This window comes from Tympanuchus pallidicinctus, unplaced genomic scaffold (genome assembly GCF_026119805.1).
Source record: "Tympanuchus pallidicinctus isolate F22 unplaced genomic scaffold, pur_lepc_1.0 scaffold3, whole genome shotgun sequence".
Lineage (NCBI taxonomy): Eukaryota > Metazoa > Chordata > Aves > Galliformes > Phasianidae > Tympanuchus > Tympanuchus pallidicinctus.
The window spans coordinates 13,058,491-13,084,258 of NW_026294747.1; the positions used below are offsets into that span (position 1 = coordinate 13,058,491).

At 43.4% G+C, this 25,768-nt stretch overlaps 1 protein-coding gene and 1 long non-coding RNA gene across 3 annotated transcripts; one reads left to right on the forward strand and one right to left on the reverse strand.

The window, feature by feature from the left end:
• Window positions 1–443: 443 nt before the first annotated feature.
• Window positions 444–23,621, forward strand: TH (tyrosine hydroxylase). The gene is made up of 13 exons (XM_052694481.1): window positions 444–544; window positions 4,530–4,733; window positions 8,813–8,987; window positions 9,207–9,295; window positions 9,494–9,561; window positions 11,323–11,373; window positions 11,852–11,997; window positions 12,342–12,477; window positions 12,586–12,655; window positions 13,695–13,751; window positions 14,304–14,399; window positions 14,563–14,696; window positions 17,138–23,621. The coding sequence occupies exons 1-13, from the start codon at window positions 455–457 to the stop codon at window positions 17,295–17,297; spliced, it is 1,476 nt and encodes a 491-aa protein (XP_052550441.1). The 5' UTR covers window positions 444–454; the 3' UTR covers window positions 17,298–23,621.
• On the reverse strand, window positions 7,067–18,093 carry LOC128086194 (uncharacterized). Of its 2 annotated transcripts, none has more exons than XR_008209285.1 (3): window positions 17,994–18,093; window positions 16,389–16,562; window positions 7,067–8,972 (listed from the first exon to the last, which is right to left on the reverse strand). It is a non-coding gene; the product is annotated as an uncharacterized LOC128086194 (long non-coding RNA). The 2 variants fall into 2 exon arrangements; XR_008209286.1 differs by lacking the exon at window positions 7,067–8,972 and adding an exon at window positions 15,040–16,184.
• Window positions 23,622–25,768: the final 2,147 nt, after the last annotated feature.

The following is a 25,768-nucleotide window of genomic DNA, read 5'->3' on the forward strand; positions in this document are numbered from 1 at the left end:
TAGCAAACAAGGAGGAAATAAAAGGCTGACTCTTTCCCTTCTGTTTATTTTGTCCTTTAACAGATCAAAATCCTTTCATGCAATGCCCAAGCCGGGAAAGTGAATCTACCAGATTGAAAAAGAGTGAGAGAATTATAACAAGAAAAAAAAGAGAGGGGTGAAAAACAGGGAAGAAATCTTCTGGGCACAGGCAAACAAGTGGGGGGAGCAGCAGGTCTGCGAAGGCAGGGTGTCTGCAATCTTTGTGGCGATTAGATTTAATGGGACAGAAACGCTTCTCTCCTTCACGTCCCCTCCTCCTCTCAGCCTGAGGGGGGAAAGGAGGGAGGTGGTTTGATGGGGGGGTTGCGGCAGGAGGGGAGAAGCTTTGAAAGAATCTTTGACGTCAGCCTCACCCTATAAAAAGCTGGCAAGGAGCTGAAAAGCGGAGAGCAGAGCTCGTGGAAGAGTGACGATGCCAACCCCCAACATCTCCACCTCTGCAGCCAAAGGCTTCCGCAGGGCGGTGTCGGAGCTGGACTCCAAGCAAGCCGAGGCCATCATGGTAAGACAACTCTACTCCACTTCTTCCCTCTCCCCTAAAAAATGCAGCCTCTCCTCCAGCAGTAGGCAGTGGCAGACAGGCATAGAGGGATCAACACTATCCCTAGGGGTGATCCCCAGCCAATTCTCTAGACCAGGAGAAGTAAATGACCCCCACACTCATCTGTACGCACTGATGTGTGAAATGCAAAGAACTAGGGGGACAAAAGCTAAAACAAATGCACCCTCACCCCCCCCCCCCCCCCCCCCCAGCCAAAAGCAACTACAAGAACCCATAGAACTAGAGCAGGAGTAACAAGGCATCCGCAGCATCTAATGCAATTTGAAAAACTTAATACTATATTCATTGCTAGACATTAAGCTGCAGAGATTTCATCTGTTATAGCACAATGGAAAAGTGTGAATTTCATTTGAGACCACATGCAGGGTGCAGGCAATTCATTCAGTTTGCTGTTGCTCTCTCAGTACATCCTTCCCACATTTCTGCTCCCACTCCTTCATAATTATTTAGGGGCCTGGTTTTTACCTTGAGGAATACTTCTGCACACACTAAAGCTGCAGATATAAGGGAAAGAAGAGAAAATTTCCCGCTGGGCTGTCAAGTGCATTTAGAGAACAAATTCTAATAAATGCTTTGGGTAGGCTGTAGGAATGGAACACTAACCAAATGGGAAGGCAGTCAAGAAAAGGCTAGAGACCACGGGCATGAGACAGCTCTGCAGGTCAGGGAAGTGGCCAGGCTCTGGATGACCCCTGATAGCATGGGGAAGGAACTCTTGGGATACTTAGCAGGAGAAAACGTGGTGGAGGCACCAAAGGTGTTTTGGAGCATGCAGCATGCCAGAAAGCAAGAGAAACAATTAACAAACAAAGAGGTAAGCTCACTTTCAGTAGTAAATGGAAGTCGGGGAAGGCTTTCCTCCTGCACAGGCATTCCCACCCTGGCAAAATAATGAACATTTAAGTAGCTCTTCAAAAATAGGGATTTTCCAGACTGTGTTGGATCAGTACTTGAGATGCTGGCTTGTCTGGCCAAGGGGTGAGAGTTTGGTGATTGGGCATGCAGGGATGCTGTGCTGTGTTTGATGGAAAGTGTGGCCTTGGGTGCAAGGGCTACAGGAATCTGAGTCCTTTGGACATGCTAGCAGGGCTGTGGCAGCCTGGAAGAGCAGATATAAAACTTCAGACTATCTCTGTATCCCTTCTTGGAATAGAAATCCACAGAAAAGCGAAAAATAAATAAAAAATAGCTCTCCTACCTCATGTGGGAGATCTCTGCAATCCATTGGCTTATTTCTCTGGCTTGCACTAAGCGAGAGGCATGACTCTGCATTTGTGCGTGGCAGCACTCAACCCCAGCCCTCATGCTAAGGCCATTGGCCACCCAGTCCCTACAACCACCACACCAGCAGGTCAGAGGTGTCCCTTCTGAGCTTTGCAATCCCAAGACTCACCCACACCAGAAGGTGTTTCACACACCAGCTGTAACAGTCAGAGATAAACACAGTGGAAAATCCTTCAGGTTGTATATTTAGATTTTCTGCTCACAGTTTTTCTTTGCAAGATATCTTGTATCTGTAACAGGGATTTGGTTACAGAGCGTTTAATCAGGATATGGCAGCTTGAAGCCAAACAGCTGGAAGGATTGCCTGGGATTGTTACAAAAAGCGAGCCTAAATGCTTTAATTCAAAGCATCACGTTTTTAGCAGCTAGGCACACAGAATTGCAGCAATTTCAAAGAAAGAAAAACTAATCCTTTGTACCAGATGAATGACCAAGTCAGACACAGATCCCAGGGAGGTAAAGAAGTGTTCTGCAAAATTAGATTTCTCATTTTAGCTGGATAGGCAATGAGGGAGTTAGTCCACAGGGAAAGTCAGAAATCCCGTGTAAGAGCATCTTCCAAAGAATAGAAGTCATTTATCACAAGAAATCATTTTGGCTAGTTTATATAGAAAATAGTTCCTAATTTCCAGAAAAAAAGAGGCAACATCCTGAAGAGCATAAATGGTGAGAAATAGGAGAGATGATGCTGAGAGGAAAAGCATCGATGCGGCAAGCAGGCAGACCACTCCTGATGTTCTCCTAAACAAAAAACTGCCTTGCCCTTTTTCTATGAACTTCGCCACTCCAAGTGTGGATCTAAGACCCTAGACATGGACCAAACCCCCTGCTTCTGCCTGTTGGCAGCATGGTTATACCATCACAACTCCTCCCAGCAGAAATTTCACTTGATTTATGGGAGTCTAGCTCCCCTCCTTCTGTTCTCTCCATTCCAGAAGAAAATCCCTATTGCACTTTTGCACCTCTGGGCATAATACAATAAAACCACTTTAGCTGAAATGCTTCATACTGCTGAAAAGCACAGACCCTGTTTGCCCTACTTATTGCAGGCACCTGAAAGCAAACACTAGCTTAGCTTTAAACACAGTAGCAATATAAAATACACGCTTAAAGCCAAGCATATGCTTACAAGTTCTTAAAAGTTAAGACCAGAAGGGTATTTATTAGAGGTCTTTTCTCTTTGGGTGCAAATACCACCAAATTAGACAAATGGCAATGCGCGCTTATTTGTTAGATGGTATTTTTTGGTGCCTCTAGGAATAAAGGAGCTGAGGATCAGCAAATATCACTTCAGAGGGGTTTCTTTATTAAAAAAGAGGACAAAGAAGAAGCACGTGGGCTGATATCTAGAGATACGGTGTTTTCCAGGGTGCATTTCAAATGCCAGAGGAAGCCATGAAGCTCTGTGCTGCTAAAGCATCCAAGAGGGTTCTCAGAGGAAACATCACAGCGGGCTTCAAAAATAATAGAGAAAATAGGCTTAGTAGTTGAGCAGGCTGTTTTTCAAAGGGAAATATTCTCCAAAGTTTCAAAGGGTAGGGAAGGCATTGTTTTTTTGGCATCTATTTACCAAATGCCTTCATTAGAATTAGAGGATAAAAAAATACAGCCAGTCCATCTCTGTGAGTGGATGCTGAACTGCCTTATAAGCTATCCCCTTTCAGTGCTGCCTCTGGTTTCTTTTAGCAAGTTCTAAGACTCTGTCATCTGAGTGTCTAACACAGAAAATTGGAACCAACTGAACTGCCTCAAAGTGGAAGGCTTATTGCAGAAAGACCAGAAACAAATAAGTTGGCATATGAGCTGTTAGTATAACAAAAGCGGCGGGCGGTGAAGGAAATGGTTCATAGCTCACTGTAAATATAAAAGAGCCACTTAACATGGCTCCAGGCACAGAGGTGCAGCAGTTTAGCTGTAATTCCAAGTAACTGTAGGGCTTAGCTGGGACAAAACAAACCACCAGAGAAATGGGAGGACTTTTCAAGTATGCGTGGATGCAGCTCCAATTATAAATCAGTGGGCAAGCATCCACTTAAATCAGAAGAAAATGCCTGTGGGATATGTTTTTACTCTTTCAGTGCGGCTGGGGACATACGGGCACAGGGCTGTGAAAAGAACATGAGAGCATGTGGTGTGCTTAGGCTGGTGGTCGCACTGGGCCTGGGAGCAGATTGGCTACTATACTAATACACCTGTAAACAGTTCATATTTCCTGGCCAGGGCACAGCTGCAGGCTTCAGTTGTACCTCATAGCATGCCTTTTTCTTAAATGATTCTGTGTTTACCTAGCACGTCTCAACTGCAGTTTACGAGACTCCTTAAAACGGTGCAAGACTGTGTCTGATTCTCAGTTTTTGAAGAAGATATACATACATATTGCTGGGGAAGGCGTGGGAGAAAAGCCCCCTTCAGTTGTACTATAAGCATATTTAGCTTTTTCCCAAAAGGCCACATTTCTGAAAGTTCAGTTCTAAAGCCTTAGTTCTCAATACTTTCCTTTGCAAAGCTGAGCAAGTCAGCCCAGCCTTTCCAATCTTCCTCTGATGAGGCACTCCAGTCACACCTCATGCAGTACCAGAGTTGCTTCTGCTCCCCACTACCGCTCCATAAGAATTGTTACTTATTTCTATTCTGCATTCAGTCTCCGCGGTTCATTGGTAGACGCCAAAGCCTCATTGAAGATGCCAGGAAGGAACGAGAGGCTGCAGCTGCAGCCACTGATGCAGCAGAGTCCACAGAGACAATTGTTTTTGAGGAGAAGGATGGGAGAGCCATGCTGAACCTGTTCTTCATGCTCAAGGGTGCCAAGACTTCTCCGCTCTCGCGAGCACTTAAGGTGTTTGAGGTGAGTCTCTAACCTGCTTCTGGACTCAAGGAACACTATGCTTCTCATGGTGGTTTGATGAGAAATATCCCCTGAATCTATCAAGGAAGATTCAAACTAGTTCTGACTACTGCAAGTTAAGAGTTAACTGTCTGCATGATCTCCCAAAGTCGTGCTTTGCTCATGCCCTAACATGCCCACACTAGGAATGTGCTTTTATAACACTCTGGGCTCGACTTTGCTTAATTACTGAAGTCAGCCACACAATTTCACACCCACAATACACACCCATATTATTTGTAGCATACTCTGACAGCACCCTCTACTGCTCAGCACTATGTGCACTGGGCTCTGATCAAACATTCGCAACACACCATGTGCTCTATACGGCTACAGAACAAATTCCCTTTCCTCACTACTGATCAGCTACTGGGTCAAGGCTTTGGTAATCTAAGAATTGAGTGTTAAAGGTTGTGTTGGTTCCTTCACAGAGGTGCATCCTATAAATAGCTTTAAAATTGATGAAAACTCATATCTGATTGCACTTTTGTCCTCTAGCCAGCAATATAATCTTCTATTATCTAGGATCTCTGTACCATGAATGGAAAGATTGAGATAAGTACTGGCTATTTAAACAATAATCAAAACATGACAACTTGCATTTATATAGCTCATTCTCATCCAGAAGGATTTGAAAGTGTTTTGCAAACTGGGGATCTGTGCAATGTTTTATCTATAGTAGTTTAATCTCATTAACTTCAGCAGCAAGAGGACAATTTGTTCCTATTCATCAGCCACATGGATTATAAGGGACCTACAGAGGTTTCTAGTTCAACCTTCTGCTCATAGCAGGTCTAGTTGCAGTGTGTTATTTATGGCCATGTTTGTAAAGTAGAGATTCTACAGTCTCCTTGGACTATTTGTGTAGTGTTTTACTGCCTGCATGGTAAAGAAAAAGGTTTTTTGTTTTTTTTTTTTGTTTTTTTTTTTTAAATGTCCTTGCTTACAGTTTGTGTCCATTGCCTCTTGTCTTACTGCTATGCACTTTAAGATGAGCTTGGCTCTGTCTTTACACCCTCCCACCAGGTATCAGGTTAAAGCAATCTGATTTCCCCTGCAACTTTACCTCTTAAGGCTGAGCAAATCCAATTCCCTCTTTCTTTCCTCATATAACATGCTCCAGCCACCTGTTCACCTTGCCAGCCATCCACTACACAGATCACAGAATCACAGAATCACCCGGGTTGGAAGGGACCTCAAGGATCATGTAGTTCCAACCCCCCTGCCTAGCAGGGCCACCAAACATACACATTCAGATCAGGTTGCCCAGGACCCCGTCCAACCTGGCCTTGAACACGTCCAAGGACGGGGCATCCACAACCTCCCTGGGCAGCCTGTTCCAGGGCCTAACCACTCTCCTTGTAAAGAACTTCCCCCTAACATCCAACCTAAATCTTCCCTCCCTCAACTTCAAACCATTTCCCCTTGTCCTGCAGTTATCAACCCTTTCAAAGAGTTGATTCCCCTCCTGTTTGTAGGCTCCCTTTAGGTACTGAAAGGCTGCAATGAGGTCACCCTGCAGCCTTCTCTTCTCCAGGCTGAACAAGCCCAACTCCCTCAGCCTGTCTTCACAGGGGAGGTGCTCCAGCCCCCTGATCATCTTAGTCGCCCTCCTCTGGACCCTACTACAGTAGGGTCTACACTACTACTACTACAGTATATCAGTATCTTTCTTCTATGGGACACAGCACACCACATGTGGTCTTCTTCATCAGTGATACAGAGGAGGAATCACTTCCCTTGACCTGTTGTCTATGGGCTTGTAATTACTAGTTAGTATGTGAGTTCACTGTCATAAGAGCATGATGCTTGCTCATATATTAATATTCTCTATTACTACACAAAACTCTTTTCCCTAGAAAATTAGACCCCTTGTGGGGTAAACCAGATTATCAGCAACACTACATCACAAAACTGCTGCCTAACAGCCATAAACGTTAAAAAAAAAAAAAAAAACAACCAAGTAAACAAACAAACCAAAAAACAAAACTTGTTTTTGGGGGGATAAGTATTTTCCTGAAATTAGAGGGCATTATAGCTACAGCCCATGCAGCGCCATGTCTGATTCAGATTTTTAATGCTTAAAAAACATCTCACATTTTCTCTAAAAGGATGGTTGTAAGAAAAAAACTGTTTCTGGGCAACATTTTGTTCTTATTTCAAAAGAATCTCTCAAACACAAGTGTCAAGCAGAAATGTAATACTTTTCTAATAATAGAAGAGTATAGACATAGTACATTTCATGTCACCATGATCGTATCTCCTTCCTAAGAGAAGCACAATGCTGCCAGGAAAGTAAAATAAATAAAAAAATAACAAACCCATCAGTGTAACATTTCAAATGCAACGCACTGCTTAGCAGGTATGAAGCATGGAGGTGTAGACTCTTGTACTTGGCAGACTGCATGTTACAGCACATTTTAAGTCTATAATTTAAATAGCTTTTAAACATCAAGGAAGAGACAGGGGCAGCTTACATCCAAATATTATTTGTTTCTTTCTGGAGAAAATTACTTGCAGCATCAAGATCTGCTTTGGAGAAGAAAAAAAAAGAAGAAAAAAAAAAAAAAGCTCTTCGATCTTGTCACAGAGAGAGCTTTCAAGATAATAAAAAGACAAACATGTCAAGCCACAACAGAGAAAGATTCATTTCCCAGATCCCTCTGGCAATGCAGGTACAAGATATGAAAGCAGACGGGCATAATGACATTTGCCTCATCATAAACCAGGCTGCAGGGAAGCTGGTTTCGCTCTGCTGTATGTGTTACATGCAGTCAAAGCATAGGTAATGCAATCACAGCTGTCAGATTAATGCAAAGGTATTGATTGTTGAGGGGACAATGTAATATTGAAGTTGGTAGGTACATTCAAAAACACAGTCCTAAATTTAATTTACCTGTGGCATTGCATCTGTTCCTTCTCATCTGCCTCTGATTAACAAAAGAAATAATGCTCTTTCTTCTACCAAAGATATCTCAGAGACATTGGAAAGGCTGTGTCATTGTCCATGGACTCGTGCTCGTACTCCAGATTTTCACAGAGATAAAGAAAGCATCCAAAATTCTACCAGGACCTTTTGGAGGACCTGGGACTCTGTTCTGTCCACTTCTTATTTTTGTGTGAATTCAGTTCTAATGATGAGCCCCAAGTAACTACTAGAGTCTGAGAAGAATTTAGCAACCTGCTGGATGTAGACAGAACAAACGTTTCTTCTTAAACCTCTTCCTCGACTCCTAAAGAACCCTCACAAAACAAGCAAAACAAACAAACAAACAAAAAAAATTGAGGAAAATGATGGGGTGCAAGTCTTATAGGAGTATTTATGTCAGTCACTGTTGACAAGGGTGAGGCTAGACTCTTCAAATGACATTAAGTAGCAATAAGATGGCTGTTAAATCACTGTCACGAGTCCCTCAGGAAAGCTATCAAACGTATGAAATGGGGGTGAGATCCTGTTTCTCAGACGAAAAACTAGACAACTCACCTATTCACATTTTTCCAATGGCTGGCTTAAACACAAATTAAGACATCTACAGATTTATTTCAGCTGTAAATCTGCAACTGAACGATCGCTTCAGACTTTATGCTCAAGTGTGTGTGTGTATTCGTCTGCGATCGGGCGTGTAGTGGGTGAGTTAAACCTCTGCTTTTCTACGGGTACCAAACACTTGTGATGGCAGGCAAGGGGAACGTGCACTCCCGGAGACGGCGGTCCCGCACGTTCAGCACCACGGCCAGCACCGCCCGCCGGCTCCCTGGTTGCTCCTTGCCCCCCTTCGTCACCACCAAAAATCCACTAATTAAAGGGAAAAGGGGACCATAGGAAGTTGCTTTCTACCCTAGCGACTTCCCCTCTCAGAAGCAAAACCTCGGTAACGGATAAGCAAGTTTACCTCAGTCAAAATAATTTTCAGTGCAGCAGCAGGGACCTCCCCACAAATGTCCGTATGTGTACATCTTTGGAAAGCATCAGTTTTTCCTCAAGTGTTACAGTCTTTCAGCGTTTAATGCTTTTGTTCTTCTTTCCCATGTTCTACAAGACATTTGAAGCTAAAATCCACCACTTGGAGACAAGACTCAGCCGAAAGCCCCGTGAAGGCACTGCTGAACTGGAGTATTTTGTGCGCTGTGAAGTGCACAGCTCTGACCTTAATACTTTCATTAGCTCCATCAAGAGGGTAGCAGAAGATGTGAGGACCACTAAGGAAGACAAATGTAAGAAAAATATAAAAATTATTTGATTATTTTTATTATTTATTTTGGTGGTACGGTTGAAACAGGGCAAAGATTTCAATATTCTCAGAAAAGAAGTGATATGCTGAATGTGACCAAGGGAAGAATGCCTCAGGATCATCTCCTTGCACATTTCTCCACAAAGTCTCACATTCATCCTTTGCTTCCACAGACAGCTTCTGTTTTTCTCTCTCCTCACAGTTCACTGGTTTCCCAGAAAAATATGTGAATTGGACAAGTGCCACCATTTGGTCACCAAGTTTGACCCTGACTTGGACTTGGATCATCCGGTGAGTGTATGGGTACATATCTGCATTTGAGTCCTGAGCCAGATCTCAGAAATAAGGAGCTAGAGAACAGCTACTCATGCAGCTGGTCAGGGAATTGTACCAGAACCACCACTTGCTCCAGACAGCAACGAATTTTATCAGGTTAGAAATTTAGTAACATTAAAAGCATTGTGTTTATGTTCCTATTTTTCATCCTAGGGCTACTCTGACCAGGTGTATCGCCAGAGGAGGAAATCAATAGCAGAAATCGCTTTTCACTATAAGCAGTAAGTATCATCCCTCACACTCGTGCAGGAATAATACCATGTCAAAACAGCCTATTGAGAAGTAATTAACACTACGTGCATTACACCTTTTTTGTGTTTTCTCCCATTTATCCTTTCCACTTCCTTTTGTGTGCTTCTTCTCTCCATGTATTCCAGTTCCATCCCTAATTTAAAAATGCCTGTGGTCATTTATTCATATACTGATACAGTCAGAATAAACTTGCTGCATAATAAAAGCTGTGTATAATTCCACCAGATCTCCAACTTAACTATGAACTGTTGCAACTCTTTTAGAATGACATCTAGTCTCAACTTCAAAGTTTCATATACTGAAAAAAAATCATCACGTGTCTGGAAAACTTATTCCAATGGTTCATTATACTGACTGAAAAGGATGTTTAATTTCAAAATAGAACATCAGTAGATTTAGCTTCTACCCAGTGCATCATACACATCTTTCATAGAGCTCTATCACTTTTCCCACCCCATTATGGTATTTATAGACTCCTAACTCTTTCTGATAAATTAAATAGATTCCTATAATGGTCTCATAATTGTCTTATATAGAATTAAGACTATCTCTTGTACTGCTATTTAATACTCTCATTCTGATGTAAGCAGTGATAGCACTAAATCTCTTCACAACATCAATCAGAGCTCCAGTGTTCAGTTGGGTTAGTAAAAACACTCCCTAGATCCTATTCAGTAACACTGCCTTCCACCACAGTGCCTCTTTTAGCAGCACTTAAATGTAGATTCCTTTAGTGAACCATGCTGAAAGCAAGCTATGGATATTATCTGGATCACCTTCTTGAGCTATCTGCACACTTGATGTGATCCAACCATGGCTTACTGACTGCTCTGTTAAATTACATGTTTGATGCACATTCAAAGCTTGGAATGATACAATGATATGTGTGGTGGTTTTTTTTTGTGTGTTTTTTTTGTTTGTTTGTTTTTTGTTTTTTGGTTTTGTTTTTTTTTTTTTTGCACTGATATTAAATGCATAGGAAATAAGTGAGCCAGCAAGAGAGTCGTAAGGGACTGAGCATAAATATTCTACTAAGATGATGCACCCATTTAGGATGCTTTTTCTTGCCTATCAGGTTAGCATTCATAGGCTGCTGTGTAACATCCCTTCAGGCTCTTAATGGAACAGGAACTATGCTTTATCACTGTAATATATGAATATCTCATTCATTCAAAAATACAGAGCATAAAGATTTAGAAAAATATAATTACGATGCTGAAAAGGCAAGAGCACCAGCCTTCTTCAGTTCTCACTTATAATAAACAATGTCTTTTCTTGCAGTCCTTAGTCTCATGGACAATACTGTCCCCCCCTGCAGTTCAAATGTGTTTAGTTGTCTTTATTATCTACTTTTATTTCCCAGCCATTGATTCATTCTAATAATCATCAGCTCCCTGCAGCATAGGCACATGAAATTAATTTATTCTCACAAAAGGCTTCCCAATTTTTCAGTGAAAACTGTATTGACTGGAAATACTAAGCCTGCTAAGCTTCTGCTCATCCTTTGCTTATTTATAACTTCCAGTGAGATTAATGCTTTTCTGTCTCCATTACTGCACCTGTGCAAATGACCTAGTATCAAAAGTTTGTTTTTCCTGCCACCTTGTTTATTTTAAAGAAGAATCTTGATCACCATCATACAGAGCTTCTCCAAAGGGCTTCCTTCTCAATAGGGAGAGGAGCTTGGCTTGTGCTCTTCTACTGTCAGTAACACTGCATTTGCCTTGCAGGGGAGATCCAATCCCCCATGTGGAGTACACAGCAGAGGAGACTGCTACCTGGTGAGTGCTGATATAATTCATAACTCATGGCTCCAGCACTAGAAACTGGGAATTAAAACCTGGATTGTTGTAGTGATTTGCAAAAAGACCCCTAAGAGCTTCCTTCAAGAGAGCTTCCCCAGAGAGGAAGTCATGTCAGTCACAGGTTACTATTGAGAACTCTGACTCTTAAATAAGGTCACATTTTGTTTATATTGACCATCTATAGTGCAGCTCCAGGAATGATGTACAGGGAATATTTTAATTCCAGTTAATGCTTTTAATACCATCTTCTGACCTTGAAGGTCAGCGTAGATTTGACTGATGCTTCATGCTCCTCCAAATATGTACATTTGTGTACTCCTATAAGCATACAAAGAGGCAGACTTAGTCCTGCAGAAAGCAAAGAACAAGAAATCTAGAAGCATGAGAACCTGGTAGCGTGCGTCCAGAGGAACAAGTGGGCAGGTCATTGACTGTATCATTTCTTGCCCTGAAGGAAGGAGGTATACAGCACTCTGAAGAGCCTGTATCCAACCCATGCCTGCAAGGAGTACTTAGAAGCTTTTAATCTACTGGAGAAATTCTGTGGCTACAATGAGAACAACATCCCTCAACTGGAGGAGGTCTCCCGCTTCCTGAAAGGTGAGTACAAGCTCCTGATGGAGCAGAGAAAAGCCCAGGGGACCTGGATCTGTGGCAGCCAGGGCTCCAGCACAGCAGTGGTAGCTGCAATGGGAAAATCTAAGCATGGAGGAGAGGTGGTTGAAGCCACAACTAGACAGGGTTAGTTCATTGGAAAGTCAAGACCATCATCAACCCACTGAACAACTAATGAACTCCCTAGTAGAAGCAGGAACATTGGTTTAGGCAGCAAAGGAGCTGTTTGTCTTCCAGCACTGAATATTTTTCTTTAGGTATTGGAACCATAGGAGAGCAGCACAATCTGTGATCTGCCCCCTCACACAAAGCCTTATGCTCTGTTTCAGAGAGGACTGGCTTTCAGCTCCGGCCTGTGGCTGGCCTGTTGTCTGCACGTGACTTCCTTGCCAGCCTGGCCTTCCGTGTGTTCCAGTGCACACAGTATATCCGCCACGCATCTTCACCCATGCATTCCCCTGAGCCGTGAGTACTGCTGGCCCTGGCAGCCAGCAAGGAACATTTGGCTTTTTCCCTAATGGGCAAGCTATCTGCTGCTGACTGCATTTTCCTCCTTCCCCTGGACAATGGCAGGGACTGCTGTCATGAGCTACTGGGGCACGTCCCAATGCTGGCTGACAAGACATTTGCCCAGTTCTCCCAGGTAAGGTAGTTTTCTGCTGCTTCTCCCCAAGAGTGTAAGGGAGTAGGTGAGATCCCAAACAGGCCTGATTGTCACTCACACTCCTGGCAAGGATGCTGCCTGGAGGAGATTTTCTTCTCTCCACCCTTTTCTCTTGGGTTTTCATTACACCACACCAGCAGTCAAGCATTGCTTTGCTCTAAGGGGTTTCTACAGGACAAAACAGCATACTCCAAATCAATTGCTATAGCAATAGCACATTCAGCACTTATTTGTGAAGATGTCTACTAGGGACAGATTTGCAATATATATGCACATCTGGGTTTGGTACTTTTTCCTTCAACATGTGACATGACTGCCTCAGCTCCAACTTTGGCCGATGCCTGTTTGCTTTCAGCCTTGCCTTTTCTTACCAATCTTACACTCTTCTTCTAGAGTATATACTGAAGAATACTTAACAGCCATTTAATCTGAGTGCAACTAAGCAACAAAAAAGGCCTGGCAGCTCAGGTAGACTATATCTGTTGTTTCCAGGCAATAACAACAGAGAAATCTGTGTATAAGGGCCTTGCTAATTGTCTTTAAGAAGTCATCAAGAAAGAGGTGGGTTTAAGGAAAAGGTGATCATGAATAGTTTGGTGGTGATGAAGGAAAGGGAGACCCCCAATAATGGGGAGAATATGGGAGTACCAGCCTGAAGGTGCAATGGGGCAGCTGGAGAATTACCACAGCAGGAGCCACCAGGCAGGGGATGGGGAGGAAGAGATCAAGAAGGGATGTGCAAAATAAACATTTCAAACAAGTTGTTCCAATAGAAACACTGGCTAATGTGAATTCCCAGACACCAGCTACAGAGGAGGTTATGAGATAGACAGAAATTCCCAAAGCCACATCTTGATATTTCCTTTACTCTCATTATCCACAAGAAAGATGCACTATGAGTTTTCAGAAGTAGTAAGTGGATGCTTGTGCTGTGTGAGAACTGAATAACTGACAAGCTCCTACATGCTTAAGTAGATCTTGCTGCAAATCTATCCTGACATCACTCTTATATTCCCAGGACATTGGGCTTGCATCTCTGGGAGCAACTGATGAAGAAATTGAGAAACTGGCTACAGTAAGTTTTTCCATCAGCCCCAGAGGAACCCCAGTTCCTCTACTAAAATGGTTGTGGTGCTAGAATTGCAGCCTGGTACCCCTGCATTTGCAGGTTTAGTGTCCCCAAACAAGCTGCCCCCAGATGATCACGCAGAACAGAGATTAGATGAACAGCAGAGCTCACTTGCACATTAACCCAATTTTCAGAGGCACCAGAGTATCCACGAGCATCATATTTCTAACAGCATTGCTGAGATTCTTTGGTACAGGATTAAATTACATTCACTTCCTCTGGCTCTACCTCAGCAAGGTGACTGGCCTGCTCCAAGGGCACCCGTCATTGCATGTGGACAGGGGCACAGTTTGTCCCAGCACGGCAGAGGTTTAGTTTAACACTCTGCTCTGGCAGGGCTGGCTGCAGGGGAAGGAGGCAGAGGATTATGCTTCATGCAATTTGGTGTCCATGCCAGGCACACATTCATTCAAATATCTCCAAACCCTCAGCATAGTGCATAGACAAGGAAATGAAGAAAAGTTGTGTCCACCATTTGTTTTTCTTTTCTTTTTACAGCTTTACTGGTTTACAGTGGAGTTTGGACTCTGCAGACAGAATGGAATAGTCAAAGCCTATGGGGCAGGTCTCCTGTCTTCCTATGGGGAGCTCATCGTAAGTCCCAGCACAAATTACCACTGTGCTCTACACTCTTTACTACAAAACCTTTCTTCCTCTGAGCAGCTGCAATGTCCTTTGCTGATCTATTATCCATTTCTAGCATGTTTTCTCTGGGTTCTTTGATTTTACGCTGAAACTTTTCCCACTGTGTCCATAGCACTCCTTGTCAGATGAACCAGAGGTGCGGGACTTTGATCCTGATGCTGCTGCTGTTCAGCCCTACCAGGACCAGAACTACCAGCCTGTGTATTTTGTGTCTGAGAGCTTCAGCGATGCCAAAAACAAGCTGAGGTAGGACTGGGCACTGAGGGAGACCCAAACAAAGGAACACAATTTATTATTTTAAAACAAGGCTTGGTACCATAGCTGCTTTCAGTATATAATCTCAGAAGATATTTGGAAAGAGTTCAGTTAGTCTTTCAAAAATTCAGGCCTAAATAAACATTCACCCAGTTTTTACATGGAGTGAAGTAATTTATCAGTTCCTACAGTCCCAGCTTCTCTCTGACTGGGACACTAACTATCCAACAAAAGGTGGGCTGGAGGGTTTGGAACAGAGAAAGAAGCACTCATTGAGGCAAGGCTGAGAGCTAAAGAAGAGACAAATCTGGCACAACTCCCTAATTCTCAAAAGGAGATAAAGATCACCTCCAGCTCCCAGGAGAGGTTGAGCAACATAGTAGAGAACTGGTGGGAAGTCCAGAACATAGAGGCTCAGAGAACTCATCACAACTTCCTCTGCTTCCTTGCCACAGAAAAGCCAGGTCCGGCACCAGCCAACCAACACAGCATCTCCCACCAGCACATGCCCCTCCAGAACACATCAGTTGTGTGATATAAAAGATTTAGGAGAGACACGAAGAGCTGCTCAGAATGTTTCTGATCTCTGAATTTAAGAGGCAGAAAAGGTTTCTGTCTTTCACAGTAACACCTGGGCAACTTACACATCTTTCAACTAGCAAAAATCTCAGCCATTCTTTGTGGCTTGGACACAAGGAAAAACAATTGCATGACATGGATCCATTGGAAAAAGGGAATTTTTCTTCCTGTAGCATGGTTAACAGATCCCATGCATTATCTCACTAGTATAAACTTGGTTTCCACATCACATGCAACTGCAAACGTGTTGAGACTGCTGGGGTAGCTCTGTGCACAGATGTCACTTCAGAACAACATCTTGACCATAGTCAGAGTGATTTACAGGAGGAAAACTCAGTGCTGTCACATTTAGTTGGAAGAAGAAACTTTTGTGTATATCATTTTGTCTTGGCATAGAGAGGGTACATGTTGAGACAAAGCATCACACAGCATGCATGACTTTGCAGATCCCACAAATGAGATATTTCACACAAATAACATGGCAAGTTTTGTCATATTTCAACTTCTGCTTTTATGGCACTCACTTGCACCACTCATATAACCCAGGGTCCAAATGCTCAAAAGCAAGCACCTAGGAAACCCTTCCTCTCACACACAGTCTGCTTCAAAAAAAAAAAAAAGCACTCAGCTGTTGGCTCATGAGTTATTTCATTGCATTTAAAGGGGGGAAAATACACTACTTATTAAAACTTAGGCTAGAAAATGTTGACAGTGGCCGGCACTTAAAAAAAAAAAAAAAAAAATCCTCCACCAGCTTGCAGCTTTGGCTTAGTGACCCCTGGTCTTCTCTGTAGCCAGTGATGTTTTTCTCACAGATCCTGGTAATCAGACTTCCTACAGCACACAGAATCAGCCCAGGACATGTTAAAGGGAGCGATGCACTTCCCATTTCGTGCAGACCTACGATAGCCACAAGAGGGTACCCTAAGCTAAGCAATTCAGGAGCAGAAGGGTGAAGCCTTAGTAATGAGCACGCTTGCCCCAGTACTTGTTTCTCCCTTCATCATCACAGGTCTTTTCAGTCTGAGATTTTAGCCGTAAGTACACAAACGTAGATTCTCAACTCAATATTAAGTGTCAAGAAAGAAAAATCCACAAACCTACCTTGTCAAGTGTACAGACGTAAGCCTTGGAGCTGAATATGAGAAACCTTCCTCTTGCTGTGTTCGCCATGACCTCCTTGAACACTTGGCCAGGTAAACCTGGTGACAAAGCCTTGTTCTTGAGATGTGCCATGAGAAGTCAGGGTTGTCACTCAGATTCAGGCTTCAGTTGGCCCTGGGTGTGAAATAGTGTAGCATTACTCAGCTCAGCCTGGTGATGCTATTCCCATCTCTGTGCACAGGTCTGACCTGCTGCCTCTCAGTCCTATCTTAACATGGCCTGCAGCTAGTCATCTCCTCCCCAAGCAGAGATTAGTAAACAAGTGAATGACAGAAAGGATTTAGGAATGTAATACTACAATGCCAGAGGTTTTCCCTGCAATTAGCGTCTAAATCTCTTTGGTATTTTTGAAAGAAAAAGAAAAGCAATTTGAGTAGTAAGTGTCTGGAGATAGCCATAGGGTGACAAGTTCAGTGCTACTCTTCAGTTTGGTGCAAGTCCATGTTTTCAGCCCCAAGAAACTTGCTGTTAAACTCAGTGTCCTCCTTACTGAATGGAGTGATCTCAGGCATCTCTACAGCCCTGTAAAGGTGGGAAGGTGAGAAACCAAATCTTCTGTGTTAAGTTGAATGTTCTAAGAGAGGCATTTGCCAGTTGTGATCTAGGCGAACGGCTATGGGGAGGAGGAGGCCAGGAGCTGGGCTGAGGACTTGTTTCTTGTACTAAGACCTTGTATCCTTCCCTTACAGGAACTATGCAGCACATATCAAGCGGCCCTTCTCAGTGAAATACGAGCCCTACACCCATAGCATTGAACTCCTGGACAGCCCCCAGACCATCTGCCACTCCCTGGAGAGCGTAAGGGACGAGCTTCATTCACTGATTAACGCGCTCAATGTGATCAGTTAGTAAGAGAACTGGGCTCCTCCATTCCCCTCTGCCCTCCCCTGTTCCTAGCCCATAACTTTTAACTGTTGTCTCCAAACATTTGCACTGCTGCCCATCCCCATGCTACCCCAACAGTTTGCCACATTGGAATGTAGGGCCAGCTCAGAGGAAGGCAGAGGGACAAACCCAAGGCCTGCTGGCATTCTGGGTGACTTTGCCTTTGATTTTTGGGAGAGCTTTAACACTGTCCAAAGACATGGGTCAGGCTACAAAGTTGAAGTTAAGAGTTGTGCACTAGGTCCCTGGATGCAAGGAAGGGAGAAAAGCTGCTTTACCAAAAGCCAGTTTCATTAAAAAGAAAAGAACAAGAAGAAAATAAAAAGCTTTTTTTTTGCAGTTTGAGAGAATAAGTTAATCTGCCTTTTTAACTTCAAAACAAGTCCCTACAGCAATTCCACAGAGGGTACCCAGTCTCCACCACCTCAAGCCTGTTACAGCCCCTTGCACTTAGGAAATTCAGAGCTGCTCAGAGCACTTCTGCTGGAACCAAGATCATGACATTTAAGATCTCAGCTCTCAGCCTCCCCTCAGCTTCTTGCTGACAAGTCCCTGTGCTCACAGCCCCACCATGACAAAAGAAGCATTAGAGCATCCTTGAAGTTCTACACTGATCTAAGCCAGAAGTATCTGCCTAGACATAGAGGAGCCCCAACCTACCTGTACCTTCCTCATTTCAAGCACCACAAAACAATCCCAAACCCAGAAGCAGAGCCTCAAAACCCTCTTTTAAAAGCTCCCACACCTGAGACTTAGGCAGCCCTTTTTGTCATCTGCAGCTTCAATTGACTCCTAATGCCTCCCACTTCTCACCTTCCTAGCCACACCTGTGTTGCAGTTTCCCTGATGGGAGTTCATCAACGGAGGGACACAGATCACAACCAGCTGTGCTGTTGGTGCTCAGTAACTCAACTACTGCTGCTCACAGCAGATAGCAGCCACAGCTGTTGATGCTCATTTGTGCTGGTGGCCTTGGGCAGCCTTGGTGCTTGAGTTTATCGATTCTGGCACTTAAATCCCATGGCAGAATTTCACACGCTTTCAATCCTCCAGCATTGCACAAATACAGCATCACCTTGTTTTTACATAGCCTAATATCACTGTCACCTGATGTAGCTCAGATGCATGACTAATGCTATTGCTGTTCACTTCTGAGGAAAGTAGCCTACAATTAAGATGCTCAAGTCTGGTTTCATCTAGCTTTCGCTGTTGATACAAATCACTTGCTCTGGCTCAAAGCTCTCAATTTTCCTCCCCCTGTTTCTGCCCTTCTTATCTTCTTGCCAGCTGTCTCACAACTGAGCAGTTTGCTTAGAAGTGTGGCCCAAGGTTATGCAGCTGGGCAGTATCAGAGCTGGGCTTGGGATGCACAGAGGCAGCAAAACAGTTAGGGGGGTAGCAGGTTGGGGAAGTATGAGTAGTTCTTTGCATCATCAATAGTAATGTTTCTGTATAGACTTCTACCATCCTTATTCTCTGTATGTGGATTTTTATCGTTTATTACTGAAAGAAACGTATGGCCTAGCAGTTAATTTCTGCTATTGAGCAGGTGTCCTACAATACTTACAGATGCCATCACCCCTTCAGTGTTACCTCTACTGTCGCTCAGCCATAATAGCTTAGAATTCCATACATATTTCCCATTTCAGATCTCTGCTTAGGTATATTTAACCCTCAATTGTCTCAAATCGTAGCTGGCTAGCTGTTGACAGCACACAGTCTCCCATTCGCTTCAAGAATCCTTTCTGCTTCCTCTCTTATTTGACCTCCTCCTAAATTCCTCCTTACTCAGGCATTTGCTCAAAAGAGCATTACAGAAATCAGCAGTTCAGCACTAGGTCTGGCTGCTTCTCCTCCAGTTGGTCCTCCTTGGAGAATTGTTCTGTAAATGAACAAAACTACCTACTTCATTCAGCTGTTGTAATTTTAGAACATTTTTCCAAAGCTTCAGCTATGATTTCCCAATCTGGGTGGATCCAGATCTTTGAGCTACAACTCTCAAGGTTCCCTTAAGAGCTGTAACAATTTTTTATTTGGGATCTTAAGTTATTACTACCGCATTAGGAAGCTGCAGCAAAGTAATCGAGGCTAAAGCAGGCTAAGTCGCAGGTTAGATCTATCACTATGAAAAGGACACTGGTTTGGCCTCAAAGCCCATAAAGGTCACCTTGGATTCTCCAAGATACTTTACAGTCATTTTCTGCCTTGTTAAATGTTTATAATTAATGCAATTTACAAAAAACACAAAGCTATTGATAAGGAGTGAGGAGCCAAGTTAAAAATTCTTGCAAACTGCCAGAGACCTCAACTCTGAGCTTTGCCTCAGAGTTTGCATCACTGCACCAGGACTCTCAGCTGCTGCTTGCTTGTGGGGCTGTAGTAAAATCTGTTGCCCTACAAAATAGAAAATAAGCAAAGCTCGAGGCATAAACCAGCACTGCTCATAGCAAGCACATAAACAGATCCGCTGCAGCCGCTCACGCCAACATGAGTGAGTGGTGGTCCCTTACTCCTGAAGTGGGGCAGTCTCACTGAGCAGGCTGGGCTCTGGATGCTTGTTCCTTTCTATCCAATTTCAGATATATTTGGCCCCTACTTCACTTTTGCGTCATATTATCACAGAATGGCTTAGGTTGGAAGGGACCTTAAAGCCCACCCAGTTCCAATCCTGTGCCATGGGCAGGGTTGCCAAATACTAGATCAGGCTGTTCAGGGTCCCATCCAGACTGGCTTTGAGCCCCTCCAGGGATGGGGCATCCACAGCCTCTCTGGGCAGCTGGCAGTGCCAGAGCCTCACTGTCCTTTGAGTAAACTGCACACTTCATGCCATTTTTATTGGCTTCATTTGGGGCCAAATATAAATTCCTTGCACTCTTTTTATAGTACCTTGTTCTCTCTCTCTCTCTCTTTTTTTTTTTTTTACTAATGTTATAACAGTCTGAGATGATTTCGTCTCATTCAGCCAGGCACAGTATCCATCCCTTCTTTTCTTCTAGTTGATTCCTGGCTGGGGCTGCTGTAAATAAACTCAGAGTCAATTTATATACTTGCTCATTAAATTGTTTCTAAGCATTGCGTTCAGCCTTCTTACATGCTTTAGCTTCCTTCACATATATTTTATTCCCACTCTCCCTCTAGGCATGTAAAATAAACATCCAGTTTTCTTTCTGGGTGTCCCATTATCTGCTTACCATCACCCTTCTCTCTATAAGACAACCAGTATTTTACTCTAGTATCAACAAGGTAGCTATCTGTAAAGAGATACTGGATTTATGTCTTTTACTGCTTTCTATGACAGCCTGCGCTTTTGCTCCTTGCCAACATCCTTTCTCTAGTTCCCTCATTCCACTAACAACGCCACCCTCAACTATTTTTCCTCTCTGTACAAGCTTAGCACTCCTATGGGCACACAATAACTTTGTTTTATTGCTGGTTTCCTTTCAAAGAACATCTGCACTTTAACTGATTTCTTCTCTTTGTGCTTAAGAGCAGAGTATGAGTAGATCAGGGTGCAACCAAAGTATCAACGATGAAAGCGATAAGGACCATCTCAGACCAGACCTGGCTTTCTCATGGTCAGGGAAATTTTGGTCTGGATCCTAAAGAAGGGGAACACATACCCTATTGGTATCCATTTTTCTTCACTATTTTTCTGTAACAGTACTGATCCCTCAGAATGATCTCACGCTGAAATTATTACTATCAATCGCTTTCCTTCAAAGGTATGTTCTGTTGTAGGAGCTTTTCAAGCAGCAGCTTCTTTTGCTGTAAGTAAATTGTCATTTCACTCCTTACTTTGCCTCCATTCCTGTTTCTTCTGTAATAGTCATAATGCTTTGATAGTACTAGCTAAGTTACAGATGCGGTGCCACAAGAGATCCAATCCTCCCAGCAGTCTCCAGAGCTCAGTCTGAGCAATGGGAGTCTTTATTTCACAGAAAGTTTAAGCTTCCTCAGATCTATCTTGTTTTGCCAGTTCCAATTCCCCAGCAGTTAACCTGGGATTGCATTAAATGTGCTGTATTCAAATTGACTTTTAATCCCTCTTGATCTATTAATTTTAAAACTCAGATACCTCTTTCTTGTAACTCTTCTTTTGTGATCCCCAGAATATCATCTACACAATATCTTTCTGTGTCCTCCAGAGACCATTATTCAAACACTTTCTGAACAAAAGCGTGTGCAGCAAGGCAGGTGCTTGGCCCTGTGGGATGCAAGTAAATACTGTTTGTCTCTTAATGTGAAAGCAGCTCAATAGATTGGTCCTTCTCTTTCATTTTGTCACATGTTACTCATGGAGTGCATTTGTGCCACTAGTTCTCTTAATTTATCCTCCATCCAAGGAGCCTGACTGCACTGTGGCTGCCAGGAGAGTTGGAGACACCAGTGCTCTGCTGAGATTAGGTAGTAAACACATGGTCCTGCTGATATATGAGCAACTTCTTGTCAGTTCTTTAAAAGCTCCCCATATTCTCTAGCATAATGATGAATGTTGACACGTTCCTTTTTTGCCTATCTGCTGTGGCAGTTTGTTCTGCTGTACCTGCCTGTCCCAAGATGGCAGTCATTTTTTGTTGTGGGATATGCTGCTATTCTTAACTTCTTTCTTTTCCCATTGGCTTGCATCATCCCTGAAATCATCTTCCTCAGATGGTTCCCAATCCAGTGCTCTCCATCACTTCCTGCAGATCCAGCAGTTATTTTTAATCTTTACATCCCAATCTGCTTTTGCAAGCATCTAATTTTAGCTTCACATTCACTATGATCAAGTCCCTTTTGCACCCTCCCTTGCTCCAGAGATGTTCACTGCACTATATACATTAATCCCTTATCTTTTACAGTTTCTCTCTCTTTTTCCAAGCTCATCTGCTTCTCTAATTGCCATTGCATCTCCTTATTGCCTTCTTGGGCCACTAGATGGTATTCCTTTTCTAAAGACAACTTATTTTAAGTCACTTGATAGACTCTTTTAAAAGCACAATTTTAACACTGGAGCACTTGATATCCTGGCGTTACTTCGTCTCAGCCAACTCAGATTATTGTTACTGCTTCCCATAACAGCCCCCTAACAGAGATGCTGTATACTTGAGTCTCGATCCTCGCTCTCCCATATCGGGGAACATTTGGCTTGTATCACCCATCAGCTTCCTGTGGGCTGAAGCAACACCAGGAGAGGCACTAGCAGCCTGGGCTGTAATCTCTGGTATTGTTGGGATTTCCTGTAGCCCTCCACTATTTCCACTTTTAAGCTTTTCCTGAGTCTTGTCAGAATTTTCCCAAGCTTTCAATTTCATCTTAAGGTATCCCTTACATTTGGTTCATGAGGCTGGTTGGATTTAGAATTGCTCTGTGAGCGTAATGGAAGCACTGAGGAATGTTGCTCCAAAGGAAGGACTTTGGACAACACCGATGCGTCCCCCAGTCACACTCTCCACCAAAAGATGCTATAACAAAGTTCTTTTTCCTGTCAGTGGAACAAAAGTGTAGGACGATGTGCTCCTCAGAGCTAAGCACGAGCTCATGTCCTTTGGGTTGGGTTAGGGGTCATCACAAGTCTTATGAGGGAACTGGGATTGTTTAGCCTGGGGAAGAGGAAGCTTGGGGGAAACTTCCCGCAACTTATGTCTCTCTACAGCAACCTGAAAGGAGGTTGTGGCAAGGTGGGGGTCAGCCTCTTCTCCCGAGTAACAGAGATAGGACGAGAGGGAATGGCCTCAAGTAGCACAAAGGGAGGTTTAGGTCGGGTATTAGGAAACATTTATTCTCAGAAAGGGTGGCAAGGCATTGCAACAGGCTGCCAAGGAAGGTGGTGGAGTCACCATCACTGGAGGTGTCCAAGAACTGTGATGGATGCGGTTATCGGGCATGGCAGTTAGTTGATGGTTGGTCAGGATGATCTTAGAGCTCTTTCCAATGTTTATAATTCTTTGATTCTGTGGGAGCCTCTGTGCCATTCCCTTAGACTTCATCAAATGTGGCTGTGAGTTCTATGAAAGGTGACCAGGAAAGAGCTCATGTGATAATACATGAAGCATAGGCTGGGAAGGTGAGAGAGGAAGACAGGGCAAAATCTTTCCTCTGAGCCAGTCCCAACATACCCTGCCAGTGTGTCCCAGTGTGTCCCAGTGCCTTGCTGAGTGGTCTCTGCTACTGTCACTGCTGCTGCTGTGGATGGATCTGCCTTTCTGTCTCTCTGCATAAAGAAATATGAAACAGAATTATTTTTCATTTTGGAATCGTGCTGCTGCTGACATGATATTAAGAATAAAAACTATATTTCTGGTCTAGCACCCTGAGTTTGGCTCTTTTATCCTTCTGCTTCCTAAACCCTGGTTTGCCATCCTGCCTGCAGGCAAAATGTAGCCTGGGGCCCATTAGGACAGGAAAGCTGCAACTCTCACTCGTGCAAAATATGAACTCTGAGATGGAAAATGATCCCTTGTTTGTGGAAGAGCTGATCTAAGCCTTTCTTTGCCGGCCTATTACTAATTGTGAAATTATGCATGGAACAGTAGTTGGGAGGTCTTTTTTTTCCTTTTAAAATAGTAACACAACAGGAGTCTTGCCTTCACTACATGCTTTCTCTCCCAGTGTTTCCCACTATTTCTGCTTAGTTCCAGTAATGTGAAATGAAGAGGATTTATTTCAACACTGGGAAGATGCCTTTAGTGAAGATTGCAAATGGGTATCCTGCCCTTGCCAGATCCCTCTTCCTTTAGCCCACTCAGTGCAACCCTTAGATGCTTCTCTGAGACCAACTCAAGGAGATCAGAGATACAAGCACCCAGTTCTTTATGTGATTTGCTGTAAAAAAAAAAAAAAAAAAAAAAAAAAAAAAAAAAAAAAAGTCACTTGAGGGAAATAACGGGGTAAAACTGTCAGCAATCCTCTCTGACCACAAAGATATGTAACTGATATGCCCTCAGGCAGTGGGAATATACATGATTTTTCCCAGGCGTTAAACAGTCTGGATTGCAAGTGGCTGAGTTAAGCAACTTTGGTCCTAAAGGTGTTGAACATCTTCCCAAGGGCCATTAGGGATGGATCCTGCTTTCTTAAGCACAAGGCTTACTTTAAATAACCTGAACTACCTGCTGCATCAGTGTGGGAGCAGAAGATGGGATACAGAGTTCTCAGGGACCACAATGGCCCCTGGAGATCACAGGAGATGCCCAAGGCTTTATAAATATGCCCTACTCCAGAGCTATTCCTGTACTTAAGGAAACAAAATCTACCCAGTGCTACCAGTTTGGCTTTTAAAGGAAAGCCAGACTCTTTTTCTGGTTAAATCCCTTCCAGAATAGCTGACAGAGGTGGATTAATGCCTTGCTGACACAGGTCTGGACCATGCATCCAGACACTCCAGCACCGTCTGAGAGGGAGTTCCCTCATTTAGGACTTGTAAGGATAGCCTGTATCTTCATAGCTCTCATTAAAGTGTTACAGCTGTAATGAATTCATCTTCATTACACGCCTGGGAGGTAGAGGAGTGCTCTTGTCCCTGTAAAAGGCTGACAGATAAAAGGAGGCAGAGAATCAGAGAGACACAGACCAGGCGCAGAGCCTGAAAAGTAATTACATGCCTAAACAGCTTTGGGAAAAAGTGTCTGAGTGGCAGATCTGGGGCTTGAACCTCTGTCAGCTCCCTCAGGACACAATCTTTCTTCTTGTGCCGTGATGCCACGGATCAAAACTCAATTATTTACAGATCCTACAGTGGCAGGTATGCACACACATCCCTGTCCACCAGAGATCGGAATTGCTTTCAATACGGCTGTGACTGACCTGAACTGTCATTTGTACTTCTAATCCAGCTCAAATAATTTTTTCTTCCCCAAGGACCAGACAAGATACTGCACTTTTCACTATTTAAAAAAAGAAAAAAAAAAAAAAAAGAAGTTTTCATTTTTCCTATACTTGTTAATTACAGTGTTTGGGAAAATGCAAAGTTTTCAAGAGGAAATCCAATATTTTGAAAGTTTTCTGGCACGGGCAAAATAAGAAAGGACCCGAAATCTCATGAAAACTATTTGGAAGATTTTTCATAACTGAACAGAGAAGTTTACAGTGTTCAGGTAAGCATGAGATTACACCCCAAGGTCTGTGCTCAGGCAGCTTGGTGGAACTGCCAATGCACAGCTGGTTTGGTTAGTGGTGGTAGATCAAGAATATGAGCATTTTGAGCTTGGGCATATTTTCAGCTTGAACTGACATCTCCCTGGAACTGTGCAAGATTTGGGTTCCAGTCTAAATTTCTAGCACAGTGGGATACTCCCTGCCCCCTCTTCTGACTGATCTCTATCATGTGCTCCTACAGGTGATGTTCATGGGTTTACCTTGGGATGGGGCAACTGGTTTTAAAACTTGTTCAAAACACAATTTCGAATTCAAAGTCAACCATGGGGATGCAAGTCCGAACGGCTTCAGCAGTGAGC

Excerpts from the sequence above, each read along its gene's own strand:
- TH (XM_052694481.1), top strand. The coding sequence starts at position 455 with ATGCCAACCCCCAACATCTCCACCTCTGCAGCCAAAGGCTTCCGCAGG. Across the intron at positions 545-4,529 it reads AGCAAGCCGAGGCCATCATG|TCTCCGCGGTTCATTGGTAG; the intron begins GTAAGACAACTC and ends TTCTGCATTCAG. Across the intron at positions 14,400-14,562 it reads CTTCCTATGGGGAGCTCATC|CACTCCTTGTCAGATGAACC; the intron begins GTAAGTCCCAGC and ends CTGTGTCCATAG.